The following is a 22,385-nucleotide window of genomic DNA, read 5'->3' on the forward strand; positions in this document are numbered from 1 at the left end:
ATAATAATTATAATTATAAAATTAGTAATATATTATTAATTTAATATTAATGTTATTAATATAATTTATAATAATTTATTTTAGAATTATTAAGCTTTCCCTGACATCTCCAGGGGGAAAGACACACGTGAAGCCCATGAGAACAGCTGCCAGTCAGTGTTGACAACACCAAGCTAAACGAAGGGCTGACTCATATCAAGAGGGTTTCCTATAGTCCCAGCAATACAAGACCTATTACACAGGATGTTCTCTACAGCTTAGAAAAATTATATTTATTTTATTATTATTAATAATAATTTTAAAATACAAGTTGTCAATCCGTGCACTTACTGGCTGCTGTTTGACCTGGTACTGGAACTTCAGAACCGTAGCAGTGAAGTTTTCAAACCTCAATTCAGGAAAGGCTCGATACCTTTGGATAGATCAGGCATAGGCAAACTCCAGCCCTCCAGCTCTTTGGGAACTACAACTCCCATCATCCCTAGCTAACAGGACCAGTGGTCAGGGATGACGGGGAATTGTAGTCCCAAACGTCTGGAGGGCTGGAGTTTGCCTATGCCTGGGATAGATCATTCTTGCTTAGCCTCGGTTCCTTGTTCTTCAAAATGGGAACACTTGAGACTTATGTGGGCAATCCCAGGTAAGCTCAGAGCATTTGAAAGCACTGCATGACCACATGACAGGGTGGATAAAAATCAGTGATTTTTAAAAAACAACAACCCCAAAATCAGATTTTTTTGGATTTAAATCAGATTTTTAAAATAAAATGCTTCTGGAGAGAAAATCTTTCTAAAGATGGTTTCCAATTTAAGTGTCATTCTAGTCTAAGGGCAGCTGTGTCCAGCACTGCCAAAGGCTTCACAATAATGTCCATGGATCAGAGTGGATAAAAATCAAATTTTTTTTAAAAAAAATTATTAATTTTTAGAGCTTCTTTTTACAATTTTACCCCAAAGTTGCTGAGCTTTTTTAAAGGATGTTTTTAGCGTGTTTCCCCACACTTTGTAACTCTCCCCACTGGCACCCACGCAGTAGTGATAGAATCAATGAATAGGTTTCCACTGGCAAACCCTCTTCTCAATTGGTAGACCAAGTTACAAGATGCAGTTGTCATGGGAAACGGAAGGAGCTATCCCCTACTACAGGCATGGCCCAACTTGGCCCTCCAGCTGTTACAGTTCTCATCAACCCTGATCACTGGTCCTGTTAACTAGGAATGATGGGCGTCGTAGTCCCAAAAGAGCTGGAGGGCCACGCCTGCGCCTGCTATGCATGACCCTAACCCTAACCCTGAAGTGCAGATACAGCAGTACGTCAGCTTACCTAACCCTCTGGTTGCATAAACTTCGGGATACGTAAGCGACAAACCTGGAAGTATTTTACCGGGTTTTGCCGCATGCACAGAAGCACTCTACTGCGCCACACGCATGCGCAGAACAGGCACCTCCTGTTGCAAAAACCTCCGGATCCGGCCACTATAATGTATTAGTTTTAAAAAATAAAAAAATCTGTGTTGCCAATTTGGCAGTCAACAATTCATCTGGTGTAGTTGTATGGTTGCAAAAGCTTGTCCTCTTTTCTCCTTTTGTAAAAAGGGCATCAGGGGTCAACTTTTTCCAGCCGTGAGCTGGTCCACTGTCCCTCAGACCTTGTGGGGGGCTGGACTATTGGGGGGGGGATGAATGAATTCCTATGCCCCACAAATCACCCAGAGGTGCATTTTCAATAAAAGGACACATTCTACTCAGGTCAAAACACGCTGATTCCATAGGCTGTCCATAGGCTGGATCCTGAGGCGACTGGGCAGAGCCTTAGTTTGCCTACCCATGCTCTGGGCAACCCCCCCCCCCCATTTTCCTAAACTGGAGTCTCCAAAAATAAATGTAAAAATACGGCAGCTTCCACCATCGGGCAAACGGCTTTCAATTCCGCCATCCAGGCGTTTTTATCTGTATTTAAATTTGCAATACTTACAGGCAAATTAACACTGCAGATAGAACTGCCGGCTCCTATGGCGGTCAAACACTGAAGTTGACATGAATTTAAAAACATGCAATTTAAAAAGTAAGCACAAATGAGATTTTTGCACGGTAGACGTAGGTAGAAAAGCTTCTTTCGATTCCTTTTCCTTCAACCATTTCATCAGTCAAAAAGCATCTCTGAGCGCGTGAGTCTTTCTGGTGAAAACGGAGTTAAAACTTTGCTTTAAAAAAAAAAAAAAAGGGAGCGATGCAAATCGCAAGATGATTTTTGCACCCAAATGGAGGTCAGAGGCCCACGTTCAGGATGCGGATTTAAAAGGCAGTAAAAAAATAGGAGAAAAAAGATGGACATCCAATTGTGTTATCGCTCATGTTTTCAGGATGACCATAGTGATGAGACCTGCAAGAATCAGAAGAAAAAAGCCAGTTATTTCAGCTTAACTTGAGAAATAACCCACACGAAGAGTTTTGTTAGGTGGGGCGCACGCGCATGAAAGCTTGTTCACTGGGAGCATGTTTGTGAATATTTGTGAAATGTGGTTTACATACACAACTCATCTTACATACACAACTCATCTCTCTACAAATGCCGAAATGTCAGAGAGCTCAAATTTACTTTCAGTTGCAATCAGTTAAATCACTAGTCAGTACGACTTGATTTAAATCTTTTTTTTTTTCCTTACAGAAAGGTTCGGCCTTGCTGGCATCCTCCTAATATTGACAAGCAGAGGAAGGTTTCCTTTTTGGAATCATAAATTTTCAGAGTAGTTTTTACAGTTCTATCAAAAATGACTGATTTGGTTCTACTATAAGAAATACATTGACAGATAAGGATGAAATGATGGTGAGGTTTAATAAGTTGACTGTTTCCATTTGGACAGCTTTTCTGCTGTACTTGATTGGAAAGAGAAAAAGAATTGTAGTATCAAAACATTTGGAGGGCCGAGGTTGAGGAAGCCTGCTTTGGACTATAATGTAACCTAAACAGAAAACTATAGAAAGATTCTTCCTCCAAAAGCATTTTATTTCCAAAATCCGATTTAAATAAAAAAATCCTATTTTTAAAAACTTGCTTTTAAAAAACATTGATCCACCCTGGTTGCAATTTGCTGACATGGCCCTCACGCAGTGACTCGATTATAGGGTTGTTTTTTACGTTTCTTTACACATTTTCATTTTTACACTCAGCCCCAAATCCTATTTCGAAATGACGACAAAAAGATGCGTACCTAATACGTAAGCCGCTACTAACTTTTGATTCACACTTAAGTGGAGGTAGAGAGGCACGAGGGAACCCCCTTCTCCCAGCGTGGGAAGCATGAGAGCCGCAATGCACACGATTCCGAGGAACACGGTGAGCAAACTCGGCCCCGATGAGGCAATTCTGTTTTCTGGAAAAAGGAAAAGGCATTTGACGCTATGGAGAGGGGCAATTTCTTTCCTTTCCTTTCTCCCCCCCCCCGCCCCTTTAAATAACAAAACATTTTTAAAAAATCTTTAATATGTTGCAAAGTAAATACAGTGGTACCCCGCAAGACGAACGCCTCGCAAGACGGAAAACCCGCTAGACGAAAGGGTTTTCCGTTTGCGAGTTGCTTCGCAAGACGATTTTCCCTATGGGCTTGCTTCGCAAGACGAAAGCCCATAGGGAAATCTCCGGGACAGCGGGAAAGCGCAGCGTGTCTTCCCCACTGTCCTCGGACCTCCTCCCGCCGCCCGCCATCGGAACGAAGCTCCGATGCCGGGCGGGGGGGCGGGAACGCGTTCTCCCGCCGCCCGCCATCAGAACGAAGCTCCGATGCCGGGCGGGGGGGCGGGAACGCGTTCTCCCGCCGCCCGCCATCGGAACGAAGCTCCGATGCCGGGCGGGGGGGCGGGAACGCCTCCTCCCGCCGCCTGCCATCGGAACAAAGCTCCGATGCCGGGCGGGGACACCTCCTCCCGCCGCCCGCCATCGGAACAAAGCTCCGATGCCGGGCGGGGGGCGGGAACGCGTTCTCCCGCCGCCCGCCATCGGAACGAAGCTCCGATGCCGGGCGGGGGGGCGGGGACACCTCCTCCCGCCGCCCGCCATCGGAACGAAGCTCCGATGCCGGGCGGGGGGGCGGGGACACCTCCCGCCGCCCGGCTTCGGATGGCTTTCCTGAAGACTTGAGGTGGGAGGAGGGTTTTCCTTCCCACCGCCAACATTCAGAATGCTGTTCTGAATGTTGGGGGTGGGGAGGAAAAACCCTCCTCCCACGCAAGCCCCGGGAACAGAGGGAAAGCGCTGCGCGCCTTCCCCTCTATTCCCGTACCTGTCCTGAAGGCTTGCGGTGGGGAGAAAAGCCCTTCTCCGCACCGCCAGCCTGGCAAGCGGTTTCCCTAGGAACGCATTAATTGATTTTCAATGCATTCCTATGGGAAACCGTGCTTCGCAAGACGAAAAACTCGCAAGAAGAATAAACTTGCGGAACGAATTAATTTCGTCTTGCGAGGCACCACTGTACATCAAAACAAAAACCATACATAAAGAATAATATCCAATAAAACAGAAAAAATAAAGAAAAAGAAAAAATGCAAAGAAAAGTAGACAGAAAAGAAGAATAAAGTATCATATTTCATTACAATAAACACTGTTTTACAAAATAATAATAGACTTCCATCACTCTCACAGCACTTCCTTTCACCTTTCATATTTTATCTGTATTTCAGTATTATTTTCATCTGAATATATAGATGTGTATATATGTATATTTCCCCTTTTTCATTCACCAGGTCATTCTAGACACAGCCAAATTTTTACATTTGAACTTTGTCTTTCTAAGTAGTCATTCAAGCAATTCCATTCCTCCTGGACTGTATTCATTGGCTTTAGTCTTATTATATCCGTCCATTTGGCCAGTTCCAAATATTCACATAATTTATATAGCCACTCCTCTTTGGTCAGTACCTGGTTACCCTTCCAGTACTTAGCCACTAGAATTCTTGCCGCTGATGTTGCATACAGGAAAAAATGAGTTTTTTTCTTTTGGAATATCACTGTTCAATATTCCCAAAAGATATGTTTCTGGTCTTTTACTTTGTGAAGTTCTTAGTAACTTTTTTATTTATTCATGGATCATGTCCCAGAACTTTCTGATCTCTGAACATAGACATGTTCTACCATATGATAGAAGGTTCCAATCTGCTTTGTGCATCTCCCAACACTTATTACTAAGCGATCTGTTCATTTTAGCCAATCTTTCCAGTGCTTAAATACCACCTATGGTGCATTTTCAGGTAATTTTCTCTTATTAAATAACATGCTGTAAAATTTATATTTTTTGCCCACAGTTTTTTGAATGGTATAACATAGGCATGTCCAACAGGTAAATCTGAAAGCATCTGAAGGCAGCCCTGTTTAGGGAAGTTTTTAATATTTAATGCTGTATTGTTTTTAACACTTGATAGACTGGGGAAACTTAGCCAGATGGGCGGGGTATAAATTAATCATCATCATCATCATCATCACTGGCTCCCCCCAAAGAAGCTCAAGAACTTTGGCTTCCCTAAAAAAAGCTAAACAAAGCTAAACAGACCTGAACTGGGGTAGATCACTGCTAGTTTTTAACTTTGTGAGTAGATCACAGTCTTGGCCACCCTAACAAAAAGTACAAATGAGATCCACTTCATCCCTAAACATTTCATTTCACCAAACATTCTTGCTTTTATTGACATTGGGCTTCCCGTCAAATCCACCCAGCCAGAATGGCTAGGACTTCAGAGATGGGCAACCTTTTTCAGCAGGGGGCCGGTCCACTGTCCCTCAGACCTTGTGGGGGGCTGGACTAGTTGGGGGGGGGAGTGAACGAATTCCTATGCCCCACAAATCACCCAGAGATGCTTTTTCAATAAAAGGACACATTCTACTCATGTCAAAACACGATTCCCGGATGGTCCGCCGACTGGATTGAGAAAGCGATTGGGCTGGATTCGGCTCCCGGACCTTAGTTTGCCTACCCATGGGCTAGGTTCGACCTCCAATGGGGGAAAACAGTGTTCCTCTGAATACCAATTGCCAAAAACCACCAGCGGGGAGAGGGATGCTCAGGTTCAGCTTTTGAGCTTCCCATTAGGTGCAGGGGCCAGCAATTTTTTTTTTTTTTTTTTTTTTTTTTTTGCTGCAGGCTTGTCCACTGTCCCTCAGACTTTGGGGCGGGCCGGAGAACCAGCACCAGGGAGGGTGGGAGCAGGAAGAAGAGGCGAGGTGGGCAAGTAGTCCTCCTCCCCATCCCCCACGCTTACCCTCCCAGGGGCTGCTGCCGCTTCTCATGGGTAGGCAGGGCGGCGGGGGAAAGATGAGCGGTGCGAAAGGGCTGGCTCCAGAGAGGGATTGCTGAAAATGGTGCTCAGCCAGCTCCCTTCCTCACCTAGGCAGGGCAGGGAGAAGCCAGGAGGTAAGACTTGATTTAAAACACACACACACACACACATTACAGAAAAGTTCATCCTCTTCATATTGACAAGCAGAGGAAAGTTTCCTTTTTTCCCGAATCATAAAATCCTTTTTTTCCTTACAGAAAGGTCCAACCTTGCTGGCATCCTCTTCATATTGACAAGCAGAGGAAGGTAAAGCTTGTAAGGTGACCTGATGTTACACCGTAATCATACTATCAAAGAAGTAATTGCAGTGATAAATAATACGTAATGGGAATGAGAACTTAAAAAGGACTCTCAAGGTGACAAGTGCTGGTGGAGGGGAGTCAAATGGGTGTGCTCCTCCATCTTTTCTTTCTTTCTCACCTTTTTCCTTTACAGTCTTTGGTTTTGGGGGGTGAAGTGTGTGTACCTGTTTGTTTGTTTGTAAATATTCTCAAATAAAACATTAAAAAGTCAAATGGGTGTAGTCCTTTCTTTCTTTCTGACCCTTTCCCTTTACTCTTTTTGGTTTTTGGGGTTAAGTGCAGGCTTCCTCAGCCTTGGCCCTTCCAAATGTTTTGAGACTACAATCCCATCATCCCTGACCACTGGTCCTGATAGCTAGGGGTGATGAGAGTTGTAGGCCAAAAACATCTGGAGGGCTGAGGTGGAGGAAGCCTACTTTAAAGGTGAAAACCAGCCCCTGAAACCTGACCCTGTGCTCCACTGGGAGCCAGTGCGGCTGGCACAGCACTGGGTGGATGTGGTCCCGCAGCGGGGACCCTGCGAGGAACCTCGCCGAGGCGTTCTCTACCCGCTGGGGTTTCTGGGTGAGCTTTGAGGGCGACCCTGCGTAGAGCGAGTTACAATAATCAAGCCTGGAGGTGACCGTTGCATGGGTCACTGTGGCGAGGTCAGGACAAGGGAGGTAAGGGACCAGCTGCTTAATACGGCAGATATGGGGAAATGCCTCCAAATTGTCTGCTTGTAAATATGCTTAAATAAATAAGAAAGGACAACTGGAAATTATGCGTGAAACAGCAGCAGCAAGGATTCTATTAGCCCCAGCTCGGAAGACGGAAGAAAGCCAAGAAAGAACAACGGCAAGAGAAAGTCATGGAATATGCAGAATTAGCAAAATGAACAGATAAATTACATGAGGGGGACAACAAAGACTTTAAAAGAGAATGGGAACCATTTATGATATATATGAAGAGACAACAAGGAGAGTTGGACTCTTTGGCAGGGTTTGAGTAAACATTCACAAATGCATATAACAAGGGTAGGCAGCCTAAGGCCCGGGGGCCAGATCCAGACCAGTGGCCTCCTCAATCCGGTGGACTGGGACTAGGAATCGGCATGTTTTGACATGAGTAGAATGTGCCCTTTTATTTAAAATGCACCTCTGGATTATTTGTGGGGCATAGGAATTCGTTCTCCCCCCCCCCTCAAAAAATCTAGTCCAGCCCCCCACAAGGTCTTAGGGACAGTGGACCAGCCCGCCATGAAAAAAACTTGCCAGCCCCTGCCATGGGTAGGCAAACTACAGCCCAGGGGCCGGATCTGGCCCAATTGCCTTCTGGTGGTCCGGGAACCAGCGTGTTTTTACATGAGTAGAATGTGCCCTTTTATTTAAAATGCATCTCTGGCCCCCTGCTGAAAGTTTGCTGACCCCTGGTATATAATACAGTGGTACCTCTGGTTAAGAACGTAATTCGTTCTGGAGGTCCATTCTTAACCTGAAACTGTTCTTAACCTGAGGTACCACTTTAGCTAATGGAGCCTCCTGCTGCCGCTGCACGGTTTCTCTTCTCATCCTGAAGCAAAGTTCTTAATCCAAGGTACTATTTCTGGGTTGGCGGAGTCTGTAACCTGAAGCGTATGTAACCCAAGGTACCACTGTAGTAGTAGTAGTAGTAGTAGTAGTAGTGATAATAATAATAATAATAAAAAATAGAGAAAGAGGCAGGTCTATAGCTCCAAAAAGCTATGGTGTTCCAAACATCCAACTACCTGGCTGGCACAAAGCCTGCTCGAAAAAGACGCTCTCTGCCAGATGCGCCGTGATCCTCTTCTCCTCCTCTTCCTTCGGGTCTTTCGCTGCTGGAAGCAGAGTGGCGATGACCTCTTTCCTCCCCAGCGCTTTCCTCTGGCTCTGCTCGGAGACCTGGAGCCGAAACTTGTCGATCACGCCATAGTGGCAAGGTCGGACATCTCTGTGACGGATCACGCTGTAATGGGAGGAGGACGTGAATGGCCACATTTCCTTTTTTAACGCGTTATTACTCGTTTTTTTGTTTTAATATAATGTTTATTAAATTTTCTTTTTTATTTTATAACAGGCATCCCCAACCTGCGGCTCCCCAGATGTTTTGGCCTACAGCTCACATGATCCCTAGCTAACAGGACCAGTGGCCAGGGATGATGGGAACTGCAGTCCAAAACATCTGGAGGGCCAAAGGTTGGGGATGCCTGCTTTATAACAAACAACCAAATAAAATTTCTTCATCACATATATCTTTGCTCAAATTGAGCTTTGACTTTCTCCCGTTCTCCTCCCTGACTACCATATGCAATCACTTTTATCTCCGCATTTCTAAATCACCCTATTTACCTTATCTCAGGCTTCCTCAACCTCGGCCCTCCAGATGTTTTGAGACTACAATTCCCATCATCCCTGACCACTGGTCCTGCTAGCTAGGGATCATGGGAGTTGTAGGCCAAAAACATATGGAGGGCCAAGGTTGAGGAAGCCTGTCATCTCCAAACTAAATAGACTTAGTTCTAATATTTATAAACAGCTCATTATTTATATATGCACAAGTTGTCATAATCATTTCTATTAGTACCTTGGTTTGTGAACAACCTAGCTTACGACAGTTTTGAATGACGATCGATTCAAACCCAGACGTGCACGTCCCGGTTTGCGAACCTTTTTCAGGTTACAACCCGTGGTTTTTTATTACAAACAATTTTTTTGGTTGGTGAACACATTTTTTTGGACAATGACCCGTTTTTGGAGGCCCCATTGGCAAAAGTGTGCCTTGGGTTACGACCTGTTTCAGTTTACGAAGGGACCTCTGGAACGGATGATGGTCATAAACCAGGCATAGGCAACCTAGGCCCTCCAGCTGTTTTGGGACTACAACTCCCATGATGCCTAACTCACAGGATGAGTGGTCAGGGATGATGGGAATTGTAGTCCCAAAGCAGCTGGAGTGCCAAGGTTGCCTATGCCTGTCGTAAACTAAGGTACCACTGTAAAGCTATCGGTGATCACAAAAGATACATACAGTTTCAATTATGGGATGACTACCCATCTTCTCCATGTTTTTTCCCTTTCTCATAAGCGTGTTGTATCATTTTATTTCTGTGATGTTTTATAAAAACTTTCTTTCCTAGATCAATATTGTATTCCTTTATACCATGGGTAGGCAAACTAAGGCGAAGGGGCTGGATCTGGCCCAATCGCTTTCTCAATCTGGCCCACGGACTGTCCAGGAATCAGCGTGTTTTTACATGAGTAGAATATGCCCTTTTACCGTATTTTTCGCCCTATAGGACGCACTTTTTCCCCTCCAAAAATGAAGAGGAAATGTGTGCGTCCTATAGGGCGAATGCAGGCTTTCGCTGAAGCCTGGAGAGCCCCAGCGCCAGCCCCACAAGGTTGGGGGACAGAGGGAGGCGGAACGCCGCCATCCCGCTGTCACCCGAAGTGGTTTGGAGGCTGACGGTGGGGAGACCCCGCCGCCAGCCCCGCAAGCTCCGGGGACAGTGGGGAGACGCAGTGCGTCTCCCCACTGTCCCCGGACCTGGTCTGAAGGCGGGCTGCAGGGAGAAGAGCGCTTCTCCCCCTGCCGGCCCCACAAGCGCCTGGGGGGGAAAAATAATTTCCCCCCCTTTATTTCCCCCCAAAAAAACTTTATGCGTCCTATGGGCCGGTGCGTCCTATGGGGCGAAAAATACGGTATTTAAAATGCATCTCTAGGTTGTTTGTGGGGAATAGGAATTCATTCATCCACCCCCCCATCTAGTCCGGCCCCCGACAAGGTCCGAGGGACAGTAGATCGGTCCCCTGCTGACCACGTCCACCCAGTGCTATGCCAGCCACACTGGTCCCCGGAGCACAGGGTCAGGTCCTGTCGGACTAATTGCAGTCGTTCACAGTCGCCCACAGGTTGACCATACCCATTGAGTTCTACTACCCTTTGGGGGAAAACCCCGCCCCACCCTCCCACTATCTATCAGGGTCTGGTTAATAATAATAAATAATAAACTTTTATTTGTATCCAGCCCTCAGTCCAAACCTGGACTCAGGGAGGCTAACACCAAATAGGTAACACTGGTATAAAATCAAGCAATAACGAAATTATCTCCTGAAAACAAGTCAGGATCAAACTCAAATCCAATTAGATGGCTTTCCGCAGGATTAGGGTTGGGAACAGTAAACGCTCGTCAGGCCCAACTGTTTGCGCTGCTCTTATATGGGCCTGTGAGAACGCTGGGAGGCCTCTTTCATACTAGACTTCGGTTTCTGTGTATCTGAAGAAGGGCACATGCCCACGTAAAGCTTAGACCCAGAACAAACTGAGTTGGTCCCTAAGGTGCCACTGGACAATTTTTTAATTTTTTGATTTCCCCACCGTGAGATGTCTTGATGAGGGTGGACTATACATCTAATAAATTAACGAATGGTCTCTGGAAGGCAGCTTAGTGGTTGCTATTCATTACAAAGCAACAAACCAAAAACCAGCTTTTTACTCACATGTCAACACAGCACTGAGGCTTCACCGCGCCCGCTGCATCAACCACGACATATTTATTTGGGGTTGTGCAAAGAACTGAAAGAAAAGAAAAGGGGCCGTCATCCGATGTCGCAAGGAAAACTGGCACAGAAGCGAAGCTCAACATCGGGAACGACCGAACTCCAGCCCTCCAGCTGTTTTGGGATTATAATTCCCACCATCCCTGACCGCTGGTTCTGTTAGCTAGGGGTGATGGGAGTTGTTGTCCCAAAACAGCTGGAAGGCCAAGTTGGGCCATGCCTTATCCGGACTCCCAAGTTCTTGTAGCCCACCCACGGACCTTCAGGCACAAGGCAGGTCAGAAAGCAAATAAAAGGAAGTCCCTCCTCCCCAAGCAAACCCTTAAATAGAATTGTACCTGAGACGCACCTTTGAATTTTAAGGCAAATTCATAGGGGTTATAGAGAGTCAACACCTGTTTATGGGTCGACTGGTCGTCCGCATAAAATATAAGCTCCGTGGGGAATAGGAAGACAGGAAGGTTTCCTTCCACTAACTCTGGCTGCCGTTTTTGCTGCTGCATTGGCCCCGAGTCGTCCTCGCCACTGCGCCTTCTGCTCGCCCGACGGCCTTGTCTCCCCACACGTCTCGTCACAGCAATTTAGGAATCCGAAAGCATTATGGCAAACCTATAGGCAAACCTATAAAAACACAAGACAGCATCAAACATTAAGAAACTTCCTGAAACAGGGCTGCCTTCAGATGCCTTTTAAAAGTCAGATAGTTGTTTATTTCTTTGACATCTGATGGGAGGGCGTTCCACAGGGCGGGCGCCACCACCGGAACGCCCTCTGCCTGGTTCCCTGTAACCTCACTTCTCGCAGCAAGGGAACCGCCACTCTGGCAGGTAGGGTCTCATCTATCTATCTATCTATCATCTATCTAATCTATGCAGGTCTTTCAGGGTTATGCAGTCTCTGCAGTCCCAGTCTCCAGTCTGGCTGCCGCATTCTGGATTAGTTGTAGTTTCCGGGTCATCTTCAAAGGCAGCCCCACGTAGAGCGCATGGCAATAGTCCAAGTGGGAGATAACCAGAGCATGTTCCGCTCTGGGCAGGGAGGGTCTCATCCCACATACCAGATGAAGCTGCCCTGGACACAGAACGGACCTGCACCTCCATGGGTCCAAAATGACCCCCAGGCTACGCAGCTGGTCCTTCAGGGGCACAGTTGCGCCATTCAGGACCAGGGAGTCCCCCACACCGACCCGACCCCTGTCCCCCAAGAACAGTACTTCTGTCTTTTCAGGATTCAACCAAAATCCGTTAGCTGCCCTACATCCTCCAACCGCCTCCAGGCACTCACACAGGAGCTTCACTAGTTCTGATTTAAAAGAGAGGTAGAGCTGGGTATCATCCACATATTGATGGACGCCCAGCTCAAACAGCTGGAGGGCCAACTTGGACCATGCCTGAGCTAGAGCAGTGGTGGCCAAACTGCGCCCTTCAGCTGTTTTGGGACTACAATTCCCACCATCCCTGACCACTGGTCCCATTAGCTAGGGGTCATGGGAATTGTAGGCCAAAAGCTTTTATGCATCTATGAGATCCCACAGCAGCTATTCACAACACCCGTGCCAATTAATCCTGAAAATTGCAAGCCTGCCACATTTGCGAATCACGTCATTGTTATTGGAAAAAGCAGGGGTGGCCAACTCCCGAGAGACTCACACAATTCAAAACTGGCAAAACTTGAACTAGCCCAGACGACAGCGTCAATTAGAATGCAATCAAAACAAGAATTAGTGGGATGGGAATTGTAGTCTCAAAACATCTGGAGGGCCGAGGTTGAGGAAGCCTGGCCAAGGAGCTTAACGAAGCACGTTCCTCCAGATGTGTTTCAGGCACACCAAGCAGCGGAGAGAAATCCAAAGAAATGAATGGGAGACAAACCGAACGGAATATTGTAGAGGAGACATGATTCTGGCCCTCTCCAATCTAGCTTGCACCCTTGACAAAACGCTGACAAGCCACATTAGTGTTTACAGCGGCAAGGGTATCTTGTCCCGATTGGCCGGAACAGCAGACAAAAAATGAGCCGGGGGGGGGGGACGGGGACACAAGCAGAGTCCAACCTTCGGATCCATACGTGCTCTCTCTGAGGATACGGCCCCTGCTGCTGCTGAAGCCCCCTAAGCGGTCAACCCTGGCATTCTTTTTAACAGAGCTACCAGACCCCTTGCACTGCCAGCAGGCATGGCCAAACTTAGCCAGTGGCCAAGGATAATGGGAGTTGCAGTCCCCAAACAGCTGGAGGGCCGAGTTGGGCCATGCCTTAAATTTGGCCCTACAACTCTTTAGGGGACTACAACTCCCATCATCCCTAGCCAACAGGACCAGTGGTCAGGGATGATGGAAATTGTAGTCCAGGACAGTAGAACAAGGACACCGCTGCTGTTCTCTCTTGCAACAGACTTCATCCCTTTCTGGCCCAGGTATGGCCCAACTTGGCCCTCCAGCTGTTTTTTGGATTCCAAATCCCATCATCCCTAGCACCAGTGGCCAGGGATGACGGGCACTGTAGTCCCCAAACAGCTACGGCGGTCATCTCTGACGCAACTCTGCCAAAGGCACGACGACGACCCCCCCTCAAAACAGCCAGGCCCTCCTCGCCCTCAGCGATGGTCATCTACTTTTTCGAGAGCCATTTCCCCCAGGAAGCCCCCACCCAGGCCAGAGACCCCCGATCGCCCCCTCCCCGCCGAGGGGCGGGGGGCGCGCGAGCGCTCAGGCTGAGGCGGGCCGCCGCCCCACCGGAGCCGCAGAGGAGCGCAGCGCAGCCCCTTCCCCTCAAGCCCGAAGAGGCCCGCTTTTGTTTCGAGCTCGGGTCGCCTCGCAGCTGTTTGGGGACTACAACTCCCATCATCCCCAGCTACCAGTAGCCAGCGGTGATAGATGATGGGAGTTGTAGTCCCCAAACAGGCCTCTCGCCGGGAATGAGATCCCCGAGGACCCTCTTGGGCGACGACGGACCCTCGCTCCCTGCCCTCACTCACCCCTCGGACCCGCCTCCGCCTCCGGGTTCTTTCGGTCACCAGCCGCCGCCGAGGAAGCGCCGCCTCTTCGCCTCTCCCCCTCGCCTCAGCGGACAGGCCCGCCCATTTCCCCGCCCCTCCGCGTCAGCAGGCGCTAGGGCTGCCGGGAACGTGAAGTGGAAAGCGGGAAAAGGGCGACAGAAGCGCGAGAGGCGGCGCTTTTTCTCGACGTCCGTGGGAGGCGGGGGGGGGGGTGGGAGCTTCTCCTACGCGTGCGCAGAGAGGAGGGCTCCTCGGGCCCGCCCCTCGTCGCTTGCTGCTCACGGGACCAGTGATCAGGGACGATGGGCATTGTAGTCCCCGAACAGCTGGAGGACCCGCTTCCCTCAGGGCTGCCACCATTAGGGTGGCCTAATCCGTTATCGGAACGAATTGCTGGTGTTGCCGTTTGTAAACTACAATGCCCATCACCCCGATGGCTGTGAGCTAGGGATGATGGGAGTTGTAGTCCGAAAACAGCTGGAGGGCCTCGCCAGGTTCAATGTGCTGCCATCTGCCTTATTGCAGGGCAGATTCGCGGGTAATTCATAATACACAGAAGGAGTCTGCCCCTGCGGCTTGATGGAGGTAGAAACTGTCTCTCATGTCTTGTTACGCTGCCGTTTCTACGGGGATATACGCTCGGCATTTATCACCCCTGCTATACAAAAATCTCCAAATGGGTCCGAACTTCAATGTCTAAAACTCCTGGTAGAGAACAAGGATCCAGAGATCACGCTCAGGGTGGCCAAATTCCGTGCGACTGCCATAAAATATAGGGAACAAGCTGTGCTACCAAAATGATTAAGCTCTTAAATGACAATTTTAGGTTAATTTTAGTGAATTATTATTATTATTATTATTATTATTATTATTATTATTTCTTCTACCCCACCCATCTGGCTAGCTTTCCCCAGCCACCATGGGCGGCTTCCAGCAAAATATTAAAATACAATAGTGTGTCAAACATTAAAAGCTTCTCTAAACAGGGCTGCCTTCAGATGTCTTCTAAAAGCCAGAGAGTTGGTTCTTTCTTTGACATCTGATGGGAGGGTGTTCCACAGTGGGGGCTCCACCACCGAGAAGGCCCTGTGCCTGGTTCCCTGTAACCTCACTTCTCACAGAGGGAACCGCCAGAAGGCCCTAGGAGCTGGACCTCAGTGTCTGAGCTGAACGATGGGGGTGGAGATGCTCCTTCAGGTATACAGGATGGGGCCGTTTAGGGCTTTCAGGTTAGGCAGCAACACTTTGAATTGTGCTTGGAAACGTACTGGGAGCCAATGTAGGTCTTTCAAGACCGGTGTTATGTGGTCTCGGCAGCCACTCCCAGTCACCAGTCTGGCTGCCGCATTCTGGATTAGTTGTAGTTTCCAAGTCCCCTTCAAAGGCAGCCCCACATAGAGCGCATTCCAGTAGTCCAAGCGGGAGATAACTAGAGGATGCACCACTCTGGTGAGACAGTCTATGGGCAGGGAGGTCTCATCCTGTGTACCAGATGGAGCTGCCCTGGACACAGAATGGACCTGCGCTTCCATAGACAACTGTGAGTCCATAATGACTCCCTGGCTGCGCATCTGGTCCTTCAGGGGCACACTTACCCCATTCAGGACCAGGGAGTCCCCCACACCCACCTGCCCCCTGTCCCCCCAAAACAGTACTTCTGTCTTGTCAGGATTCAACCTCAATCTGTTAGCCGCCATCCAACTGCCTCCAGACACTCGCACAGGACCTTCACCACCTTCACGGGTTCTGATTTAAAAGAGAGGTAGAGCTGGGTGTCATCTGCATACTGATGAACACCCAACCCAAACCCCCTGATGATCTATCCCAGCGGCTTCATATAGATATTAAAAAACTTGGGGGAGAGGACAGAACCCTGAGGCACCCCACAAGTGAGAGCCCAGGGGTCTGAACACTCATCCCCCAACACCACTTTCTGAACACGGCCCAGGAGGAAGGAGCGGAACCACTGTATGACAGTGCCCCCAGCTCCCAGCCCCTCTAGACGGTCCAGAAGGATGTTATGGTCGATGGTGTCAAAAGCCGCTGAGAGATCCAGCAGAACTAGGAAACAGCTCTCACCCTTGTCCCTAGCCCGCCGGAGATCATTGACCAGCGCGACCAAGGCAGTTTCAGTCCCATGGTGAGGCCTGGATCACAACTGGAAGGGATCCAAATTGTCCGCTTCTTCCAAGCTAAGATTTAACTTATATGTTTTTAACTACTGCTATATCCGTATTGTCCCTGTTAGACCCAGTTGCCATTCAATGTATCCCTCTTGTGTTCTTATGATTTTCCTGAGATTGTAAGTGAACCAGAACTGGTCTGTGACTGTAATAATAAATTCATTCACTGAAGGGCCAAGTTGGGCCATGGCTGCAGAGGGTTTTGATTCTTGCCATGTTTTGAGCCACTTTGAGTACGTTTTTTTCCGTGTATAAGACTAGGTTTCCCCCCTAAAAAATAATGTCCAAAATTGGAGGCGTCTTATACATGGGGGCCATCTCCCCCCATTTTCTTAAATCAGAGTCTCCCCTGTTACAGGAAAAATCCGAGGGCTCTCTTGGACAAAAACAAAGACACCAACCAGGATAACTTGGAGCAAAACAGCAGCCTGTAGGCTTGGCCTTTATTGAACTGATGCATCAGGGTGTTCCCCTCACTTGCAGGAGAGAGGAAAGACCCAGAAAAATAGTGTGCAAGGTCTTATAAAAACTTTTGAAATTCCCCTCCTCTAGGTCAAGCCCACCCCCAGAAACATCATGCATATATTACAGAAAGGAGGGGTTGAGGGAGGAGTTGGTGGTAACCTGAGTATCTTGTCACCTGGCTGGTTCCTCCTTTCCCCCCTCCCCATGAGTCACTTCCAGGAGACAAAGGGGAGTTTGCAGTTTCCTGCCCCCTGAGGGAAGATCTGATCATTGTCCTTTGTTTCAGTCCGTGTTGAATCCACTCCCATATGCAAGTTCTTTGTGATCTTGATTGTCTTCTGTCTGGGATCATCTGGGCAGGGCTCCTGCAGATGTGCTGAGATGTGCTGAGATGGTGGAGGGATTATGGCTGACCAGGAATAAGTCACCCCCCTTTGTTAGTTCTTGTCATATGGAGTAAAATAAAAATGGAACAGTGCAAATCCGATGTATGGTTGATTTTCTATGAATTTATAACAGAAATGTGGCGTATGTAGTGTGTGAGTGTGTGTGTGTGTGTTAAGTTTGTACAAACAGAATGATTGGGGTGGGGGGGTTCCTGCTACAGTTCCCCCCTTCGGAGATAAGATTGCAAAGGTGGCTACTTTGCAATCCTTTTCTCCGCACAATTTAAGGTGGTAAATATTAACCTGCTATTCTCCATGTGTCCATGTGAACGTGAAAGGGACTTGGATGTCATGCTTCTTAAGGATATTTGCATAGAAATATAATGGTGTAGCAGTGCACATAGTTAGACATAGGATATCATGTAAAATTAATATTTTGTTGCTCAGTTACTTGTGGCATTCTAGTACCTTGGAAGAGATATTTTCTCAATAGTGGCGTATGCTTTACATTTAGCAGGAAGGTCCACTAATGACTGAAAAATGCAGTTTGCTTTGTCCCCCGCCATTTTTGTGTTCTCAGGTGTCAAGGTAGCTCTTCTATGGTCTCACACCAGCATGGTGTCACAGCAGTGGCAATCCCTGGTGAATCCACTTAGGGCTTTCATATTAACCATGTTGTCTGGCACTCACCACAGCTGGCACAGGTTTGGGCACGTCCTGAGGGAAATGTCTTCGCCTTGGCCAGTCTATGGGATTTTTTTTTTTATTATAGGCTGTGGTCTTGCACTCATGGGACGTTGCTCACTTGCACTTAAAGGACCAAAAGCTAATTGCAGCCTGGATACACTTGCCCAATTCAAACTGAGTCCAATTTGAATTTATCTTGCCCCATGGTTCTCAACTTTTCAAACCAATCTGTTAAACCCATTCTTAAAGGGCACTTGTCCAAATAAGTCAATTTAACTCTATAAGAGATTATTCCTACTAAACCAAAGCATATCCACCTTCATGTATCTTAGAAGCTTCTCATTAGTAAAGCGAGATTTAGCACATTTTTTCAAATGGGTAGGGAAGGTTGGCATAGTGCCAGGTAGAACAACGAAATATGGTTATAAATTTATCTAATTCTAAACATTGGACTACATAATAGCCTGGTCTCTTAAAAGGCATAAAATGTTTGAGAATCCTCCACTGGGTTGTAAGGAATAAGACATTAAACATAAAAACAATTATACAGAAAAATAGGCCCAAAAATAGCCCCCCCCCCTTTGTGGAAATCACACTGTCAGACACATTTCAACATTCCTACATAATAACACATAATACAAAACAAACTAATTAAATATCAGTTGCATATCTTGACACAATTGTGATCTTTTACGTATGTATCTTTTGAATCCTGGAGCACAGAGGCTTGAGTTCCAAAAGTGAGAAAATGTCCTTGCAATTCAACTCCTCCCCCCTTTGTCAGCCCCACTTCCCCGTTGAAAGAAATTGCTGTGGCCACTTTGAGAACTTTGGCGTCTGTTGTTGCTGCTGCAGGTAATAGTCTTGTGGTGGCGAAGCTTTTCATTGGATCTGTAGTAGCACATCTGTAGAAGTGATATCCTGTAAGGGGCAGGGTTTTGGAGACTTAAAAGACAAGAGTTAGAAAAGAAGGGGCAAAAGCCCCCTCCCCAAGAAATTCTCCTTGAGTTATTAGCTGCAAATAATAAAATCTTAGCATGTTAAGCATTTTACTCATTTTAATATTATTATCACATTTCCATATAATTACTGTTATTATCTGCTAAGTTTGTTTGCTTTCCTTCATTTAGTTTTTTCCTCCATATTATTAAATAAAAAATTACTCCACGTGTAGAGAAAGAGAACTGCAAAAAAAATACAAGAAAGTTTAAAAAATAAAAAGAAAGCAAAAAATTAATTACCATTCGGATGAAAACGAACTTGACACAAAGACATCAGATTCAGAAAAGAATTATTATTAAATAATACAAAGATTTTATCAAAACCACAGATTTCTACTGGACTAAAAAAATGGGAAAACAATGGAAAAAGGCTTCAAATTCAGCATGTGCTATCTGATAAGTAGAACTTGATGAAAATGACTTTCAACATGTGATGGACATGTCCCCAAGTTAAAAAACACACACAATGACCTATGAGGAACCAAAAATAAATAAATGCTAAGACACACAATTTGGTTTTTTTTTTTTTGTTTGTTTGTTTTTAACCTGAAGTCACCTGAAGTAACTTGTTTTGGCATTCTAACAACCCAATGAAAACCTGATTAATAAATGAAAAACAGATTATTTGTAACCTAAAAAAGTGTCAGAGATAGAGGAAAATCAACTAATATAGCAGGGATTCAGACTTGTTTTGCTGAACAGAAAGAAAGTGACTGTTTGGCTTTAAGGGAAGAAAGACAAAAGAAATACAAATGCAATTACTTTTATAGAGTATTTAAATCACTGTTTGCATCCCCTCATTATCATTTGTGCTGTGGGAGAAAAGAAGGGACAAACACTTTGTTAATGGGGTTCACATATCCTGTTAAAAGGGGAAATTATTTCATGTGAGAAGTCTGTCAGGAAATGCTGTTCCTAAAATGCATAGGCATACACACACACACACAAAAAAAAAAACTGTTATAAAATTTAAATCCCATTGGGGAGGCAAACTACTCAAGAGAGGAACTCAGTGGGAGTGCTTTGATATTTACCTGTGAAAAGAAATCGGCATGTCAAGACCTGAAACCTGGCAACCTCTTGACCCTTGATGGTCCAGTACCCAACCCCTTTGTCTTAATTAGCCCCTAGAGCAAAAGACACATCAAGGATGATCTCCCCCAATGGTTCCAAGTTCTTTTCATAAGGAAATTTGGATAAGCTTCTCCCTGCAGGCAAGCTCTCAAAACCTCCTCTCTCCACCCTACAGTTCCCCCTCCTTCCTCTCTCTATCTCTCTTTTTTGACTGATCTAGCCTCTGTGTATGTGCAGAGTTCATGTCTCAGCAAACCTTTTATACTATTGAAAATATTGCATCCTTTGGCTAAATCACCATTTGAATAAGGGAAGGGAAGGGTATGGAGTAGATTTTAAAATTAGGGTTAGATTTTAAAACAAAAAGGAGAAACTCAGCAATTCAGGTATTCACCAAAGCTAGCAATTGTAGCCCAAGCAAAGGACTGCTTCCTTTATGTACAGGAAAGGGCTAATATCCCTCTGGCTATTCGCGGAACAATGCCACGCCCTTATATATGGGGGAAATGGCCAGAGAGTCAGAATTCATAGGATATTATTATTATTATTATTATTATTATTTTAAATATTCTCAGTCATTTCAGCCTCACCATTTGCAGACAAATTTTTTCCTGCCGTTTATTTACAGGATTGGTCAAGGCCCCCATATGTATTTGTATGTGCTTAAACTTTGAATTGACTCTGAAGTCTGATCCCCCCCTAATGATAAACACTGTAATCAGCTTGATATTACCAGTTGTGCTTCAAAACATCACAGTTTCACCTCTCACCTTTTAAGACTAAAGAGCAAAACTAGGCTGAATTTCAACTCCATCAGCACGCCAGAATTTAAGAATTACCCTCCAATGCTTGCAGACACATGTTCCTTCCACACAGCCACAAATTGGGAGAGTTGAAAGAGACCCTGGGGTCATCTAGTCCAACCCTCCAAATATAGAGTTCACAGCAAGATTCCACAGCAGGATTTGTACTATCAAAGAGACATACACATTTAAGTACAGATTTACAACTGGGAAAGGAAACATCTATGCTCCTATCATGTACTAAGGAAGAGGAAAATAAAAGTACCCAACTTTACACAGAACCCTTTTTGCAGATCTTGAGATAGTGTGAGTGAGTTTGCTTCCTTAGACTAAAGAATGCAAGTTCTTAGAGAAATTATCTTTAAAGGAAGATTGAAGTGAACATTTTTCCTAAGATAGGTAGAGGATCTCTTATAAAGCAAAGTTAATTCAATTGATATAACCACTCACAAATAATTAAAACAGCCATAGATTTGATTTAAAAGGAATACAAAAGTGAACAATTTTTCCTGAACTTGCAGGGGAATAGTAAGCCTCATCTATGCCCCCCCTTTCCTTTAAAGGAAGCTTACTCTGGAGTAAATTTACTTGGCACAGAAGTAAGGAGGAGAAGAAAAGGGAAAAAAACCCTGAAAGAGACAGAATGAAACAAGGGGGGCATTTTCTAAGAAAAGAGTCCAGGAAGTCTTATAGAGACTGATATCTGGACTGGACTCATAGAATTTTGCTGGCCATGGAAGCCTCTACATTTAATAACAATTTTCTTAGAAAAAACACCATACTTTCATAGGCATATACTTAATGAAGTACATACAAGGAGAAAGACTCTTTTGAGCCTCTCTCAAATAACAAACATTTACACACTTCATTCTGATTTTTGTCTTAAGATTGATAAGGCCCAACATGGCTTTCTTAGATTTAAAATTTTTGAAGCAACCTTGCAATTTAAAACTATGTGCATTTAAGAACAGTCTGTGGATGCCGAGGCCAATGTAAATACAAACCCTTGAAATATTTCTAAATCCTTGAGTACATCTCTTATTCATTTATTATTATTATTTTAATAACTAAGATCTCTAATGCGTGGGCTCTCAGGCTGGGCTGTTATTATATCTACTGCCTTCTGAGCACCATTAAGTTTTCGGTTTTATGTTCTAGCTTTAGGTCATAGTTTAACAACACAAATTTGATGTTTTCAGCTCTCCCTATGGGTTCACACCCTGATTTTGTTGAAGGATCCCTGAGGTGGCTGCTGTGCCCTGGGTTCCAGGTGGTGAGCCTAAGCCACCCACTAAAAGTTACAATGGTCTCATACTTTGTACTTGAAAGACCATTTTTTGCCCCTTTATTTTATTTTTTCCCAATTGGAGATGACAAGCTGGAGGGGCATATTAGAATCCTCTCTGGGGTAAAAAGGCTTCATGGAAGCTTTGTTGCCAGGAGGAGTCCAGCTAGGGTATTTTAGTGAGCTCCCATTCTCTCATATGTTATTATTGGGCTTTTTTTCATTAACGAAGTACGCTAAAGACAGAAAGAGTGGAAACACACACACAAGGGAGGAGGGACAATGGGAAAGAAAGGGGGGACAGATAAAAGATCCTTTC

At 45.8% G+C, this 22,385-nt stretch overlaps 2 protein-coding genes across 5 annotated transcripts in view; one reads left to right on the plus strand and one right to left on the minus strand.

The window, feature by feature from the left end:
- The window catches only part of PABIR2 (PABIR family member 2), a 38,322-nt gene extending 31,481 nt beyond the window's left edge, over window positions 1–6,841 (plus strand). For both annotated transcript variants that reach the window (XR_013391291.1, XM_077922306.1), the window contains one exon: window positions 6,524–6,841. Coding sequence is in view for 1 of the 2 variants with exons in the window: in XM_077922306.1 (XP_077778432.1) it covers window position 6,524 (1 nt within the window). In the remaining variant the exon portion in view is untranslated. The remainder of the gene's footprint in view (window positions 1–6,523) is intronic.
- MOSPD1 (motile sperm domain containing 1) lies at window positions 1,917–14,299 on the minus strand. Of its 3 annotated transcripts, none has more exons than XM_077922307.1 (6): window positions 14,162–14,299; window positions 11,537–11,808; window positions 11,128–11,203; window positions 8,376–8,593; window positions 3,212–3,373; window positions 1,917–2,382 (listed from the first exon to the last, which is right to left on the minus strand). In XM_077922307.1, exons 2-6 carry the CDS (start codon window positions 11,688–11,690, stop codon window positions 2,351–2,353), a joined length of 642 nt encoding a protein of 213 aa, XP_077778433.1. In that variant the 5' UTR covers window positions 11,691–11,808; window positions 14,162–14,299; the 3' UTR covers window positions 1,917–2,350. The 3 variants fall into 3 exon arrangements, with proteins under 3 accessions (XP_077778433.1, XP_077778435.1, XP_077778434.1); XM_077922309.1 differs by having other exon boundaries at window positions 3,212–3,399; XM_077922308.1 differs by lacking the exon at window positions 14,162–14,299 and adding an exon at window positions 13,241–13,786.
- Window positions 14,300–22,385: the final 8,086 nt, after the last annotated feature.

This window comes from Podarcis muralis, chromosome Z (assembly GCF_964188315.1).
Source record: "Podarcis muralis chromosome Z, rPodMur119.hap1.1, whole genome shotgun sequence".
NCBI lineage: Eukaryota > Metazoa > Chordata > Lepidosauria > Squamata > Lacertidae > Podarcis > Podarcis muralis.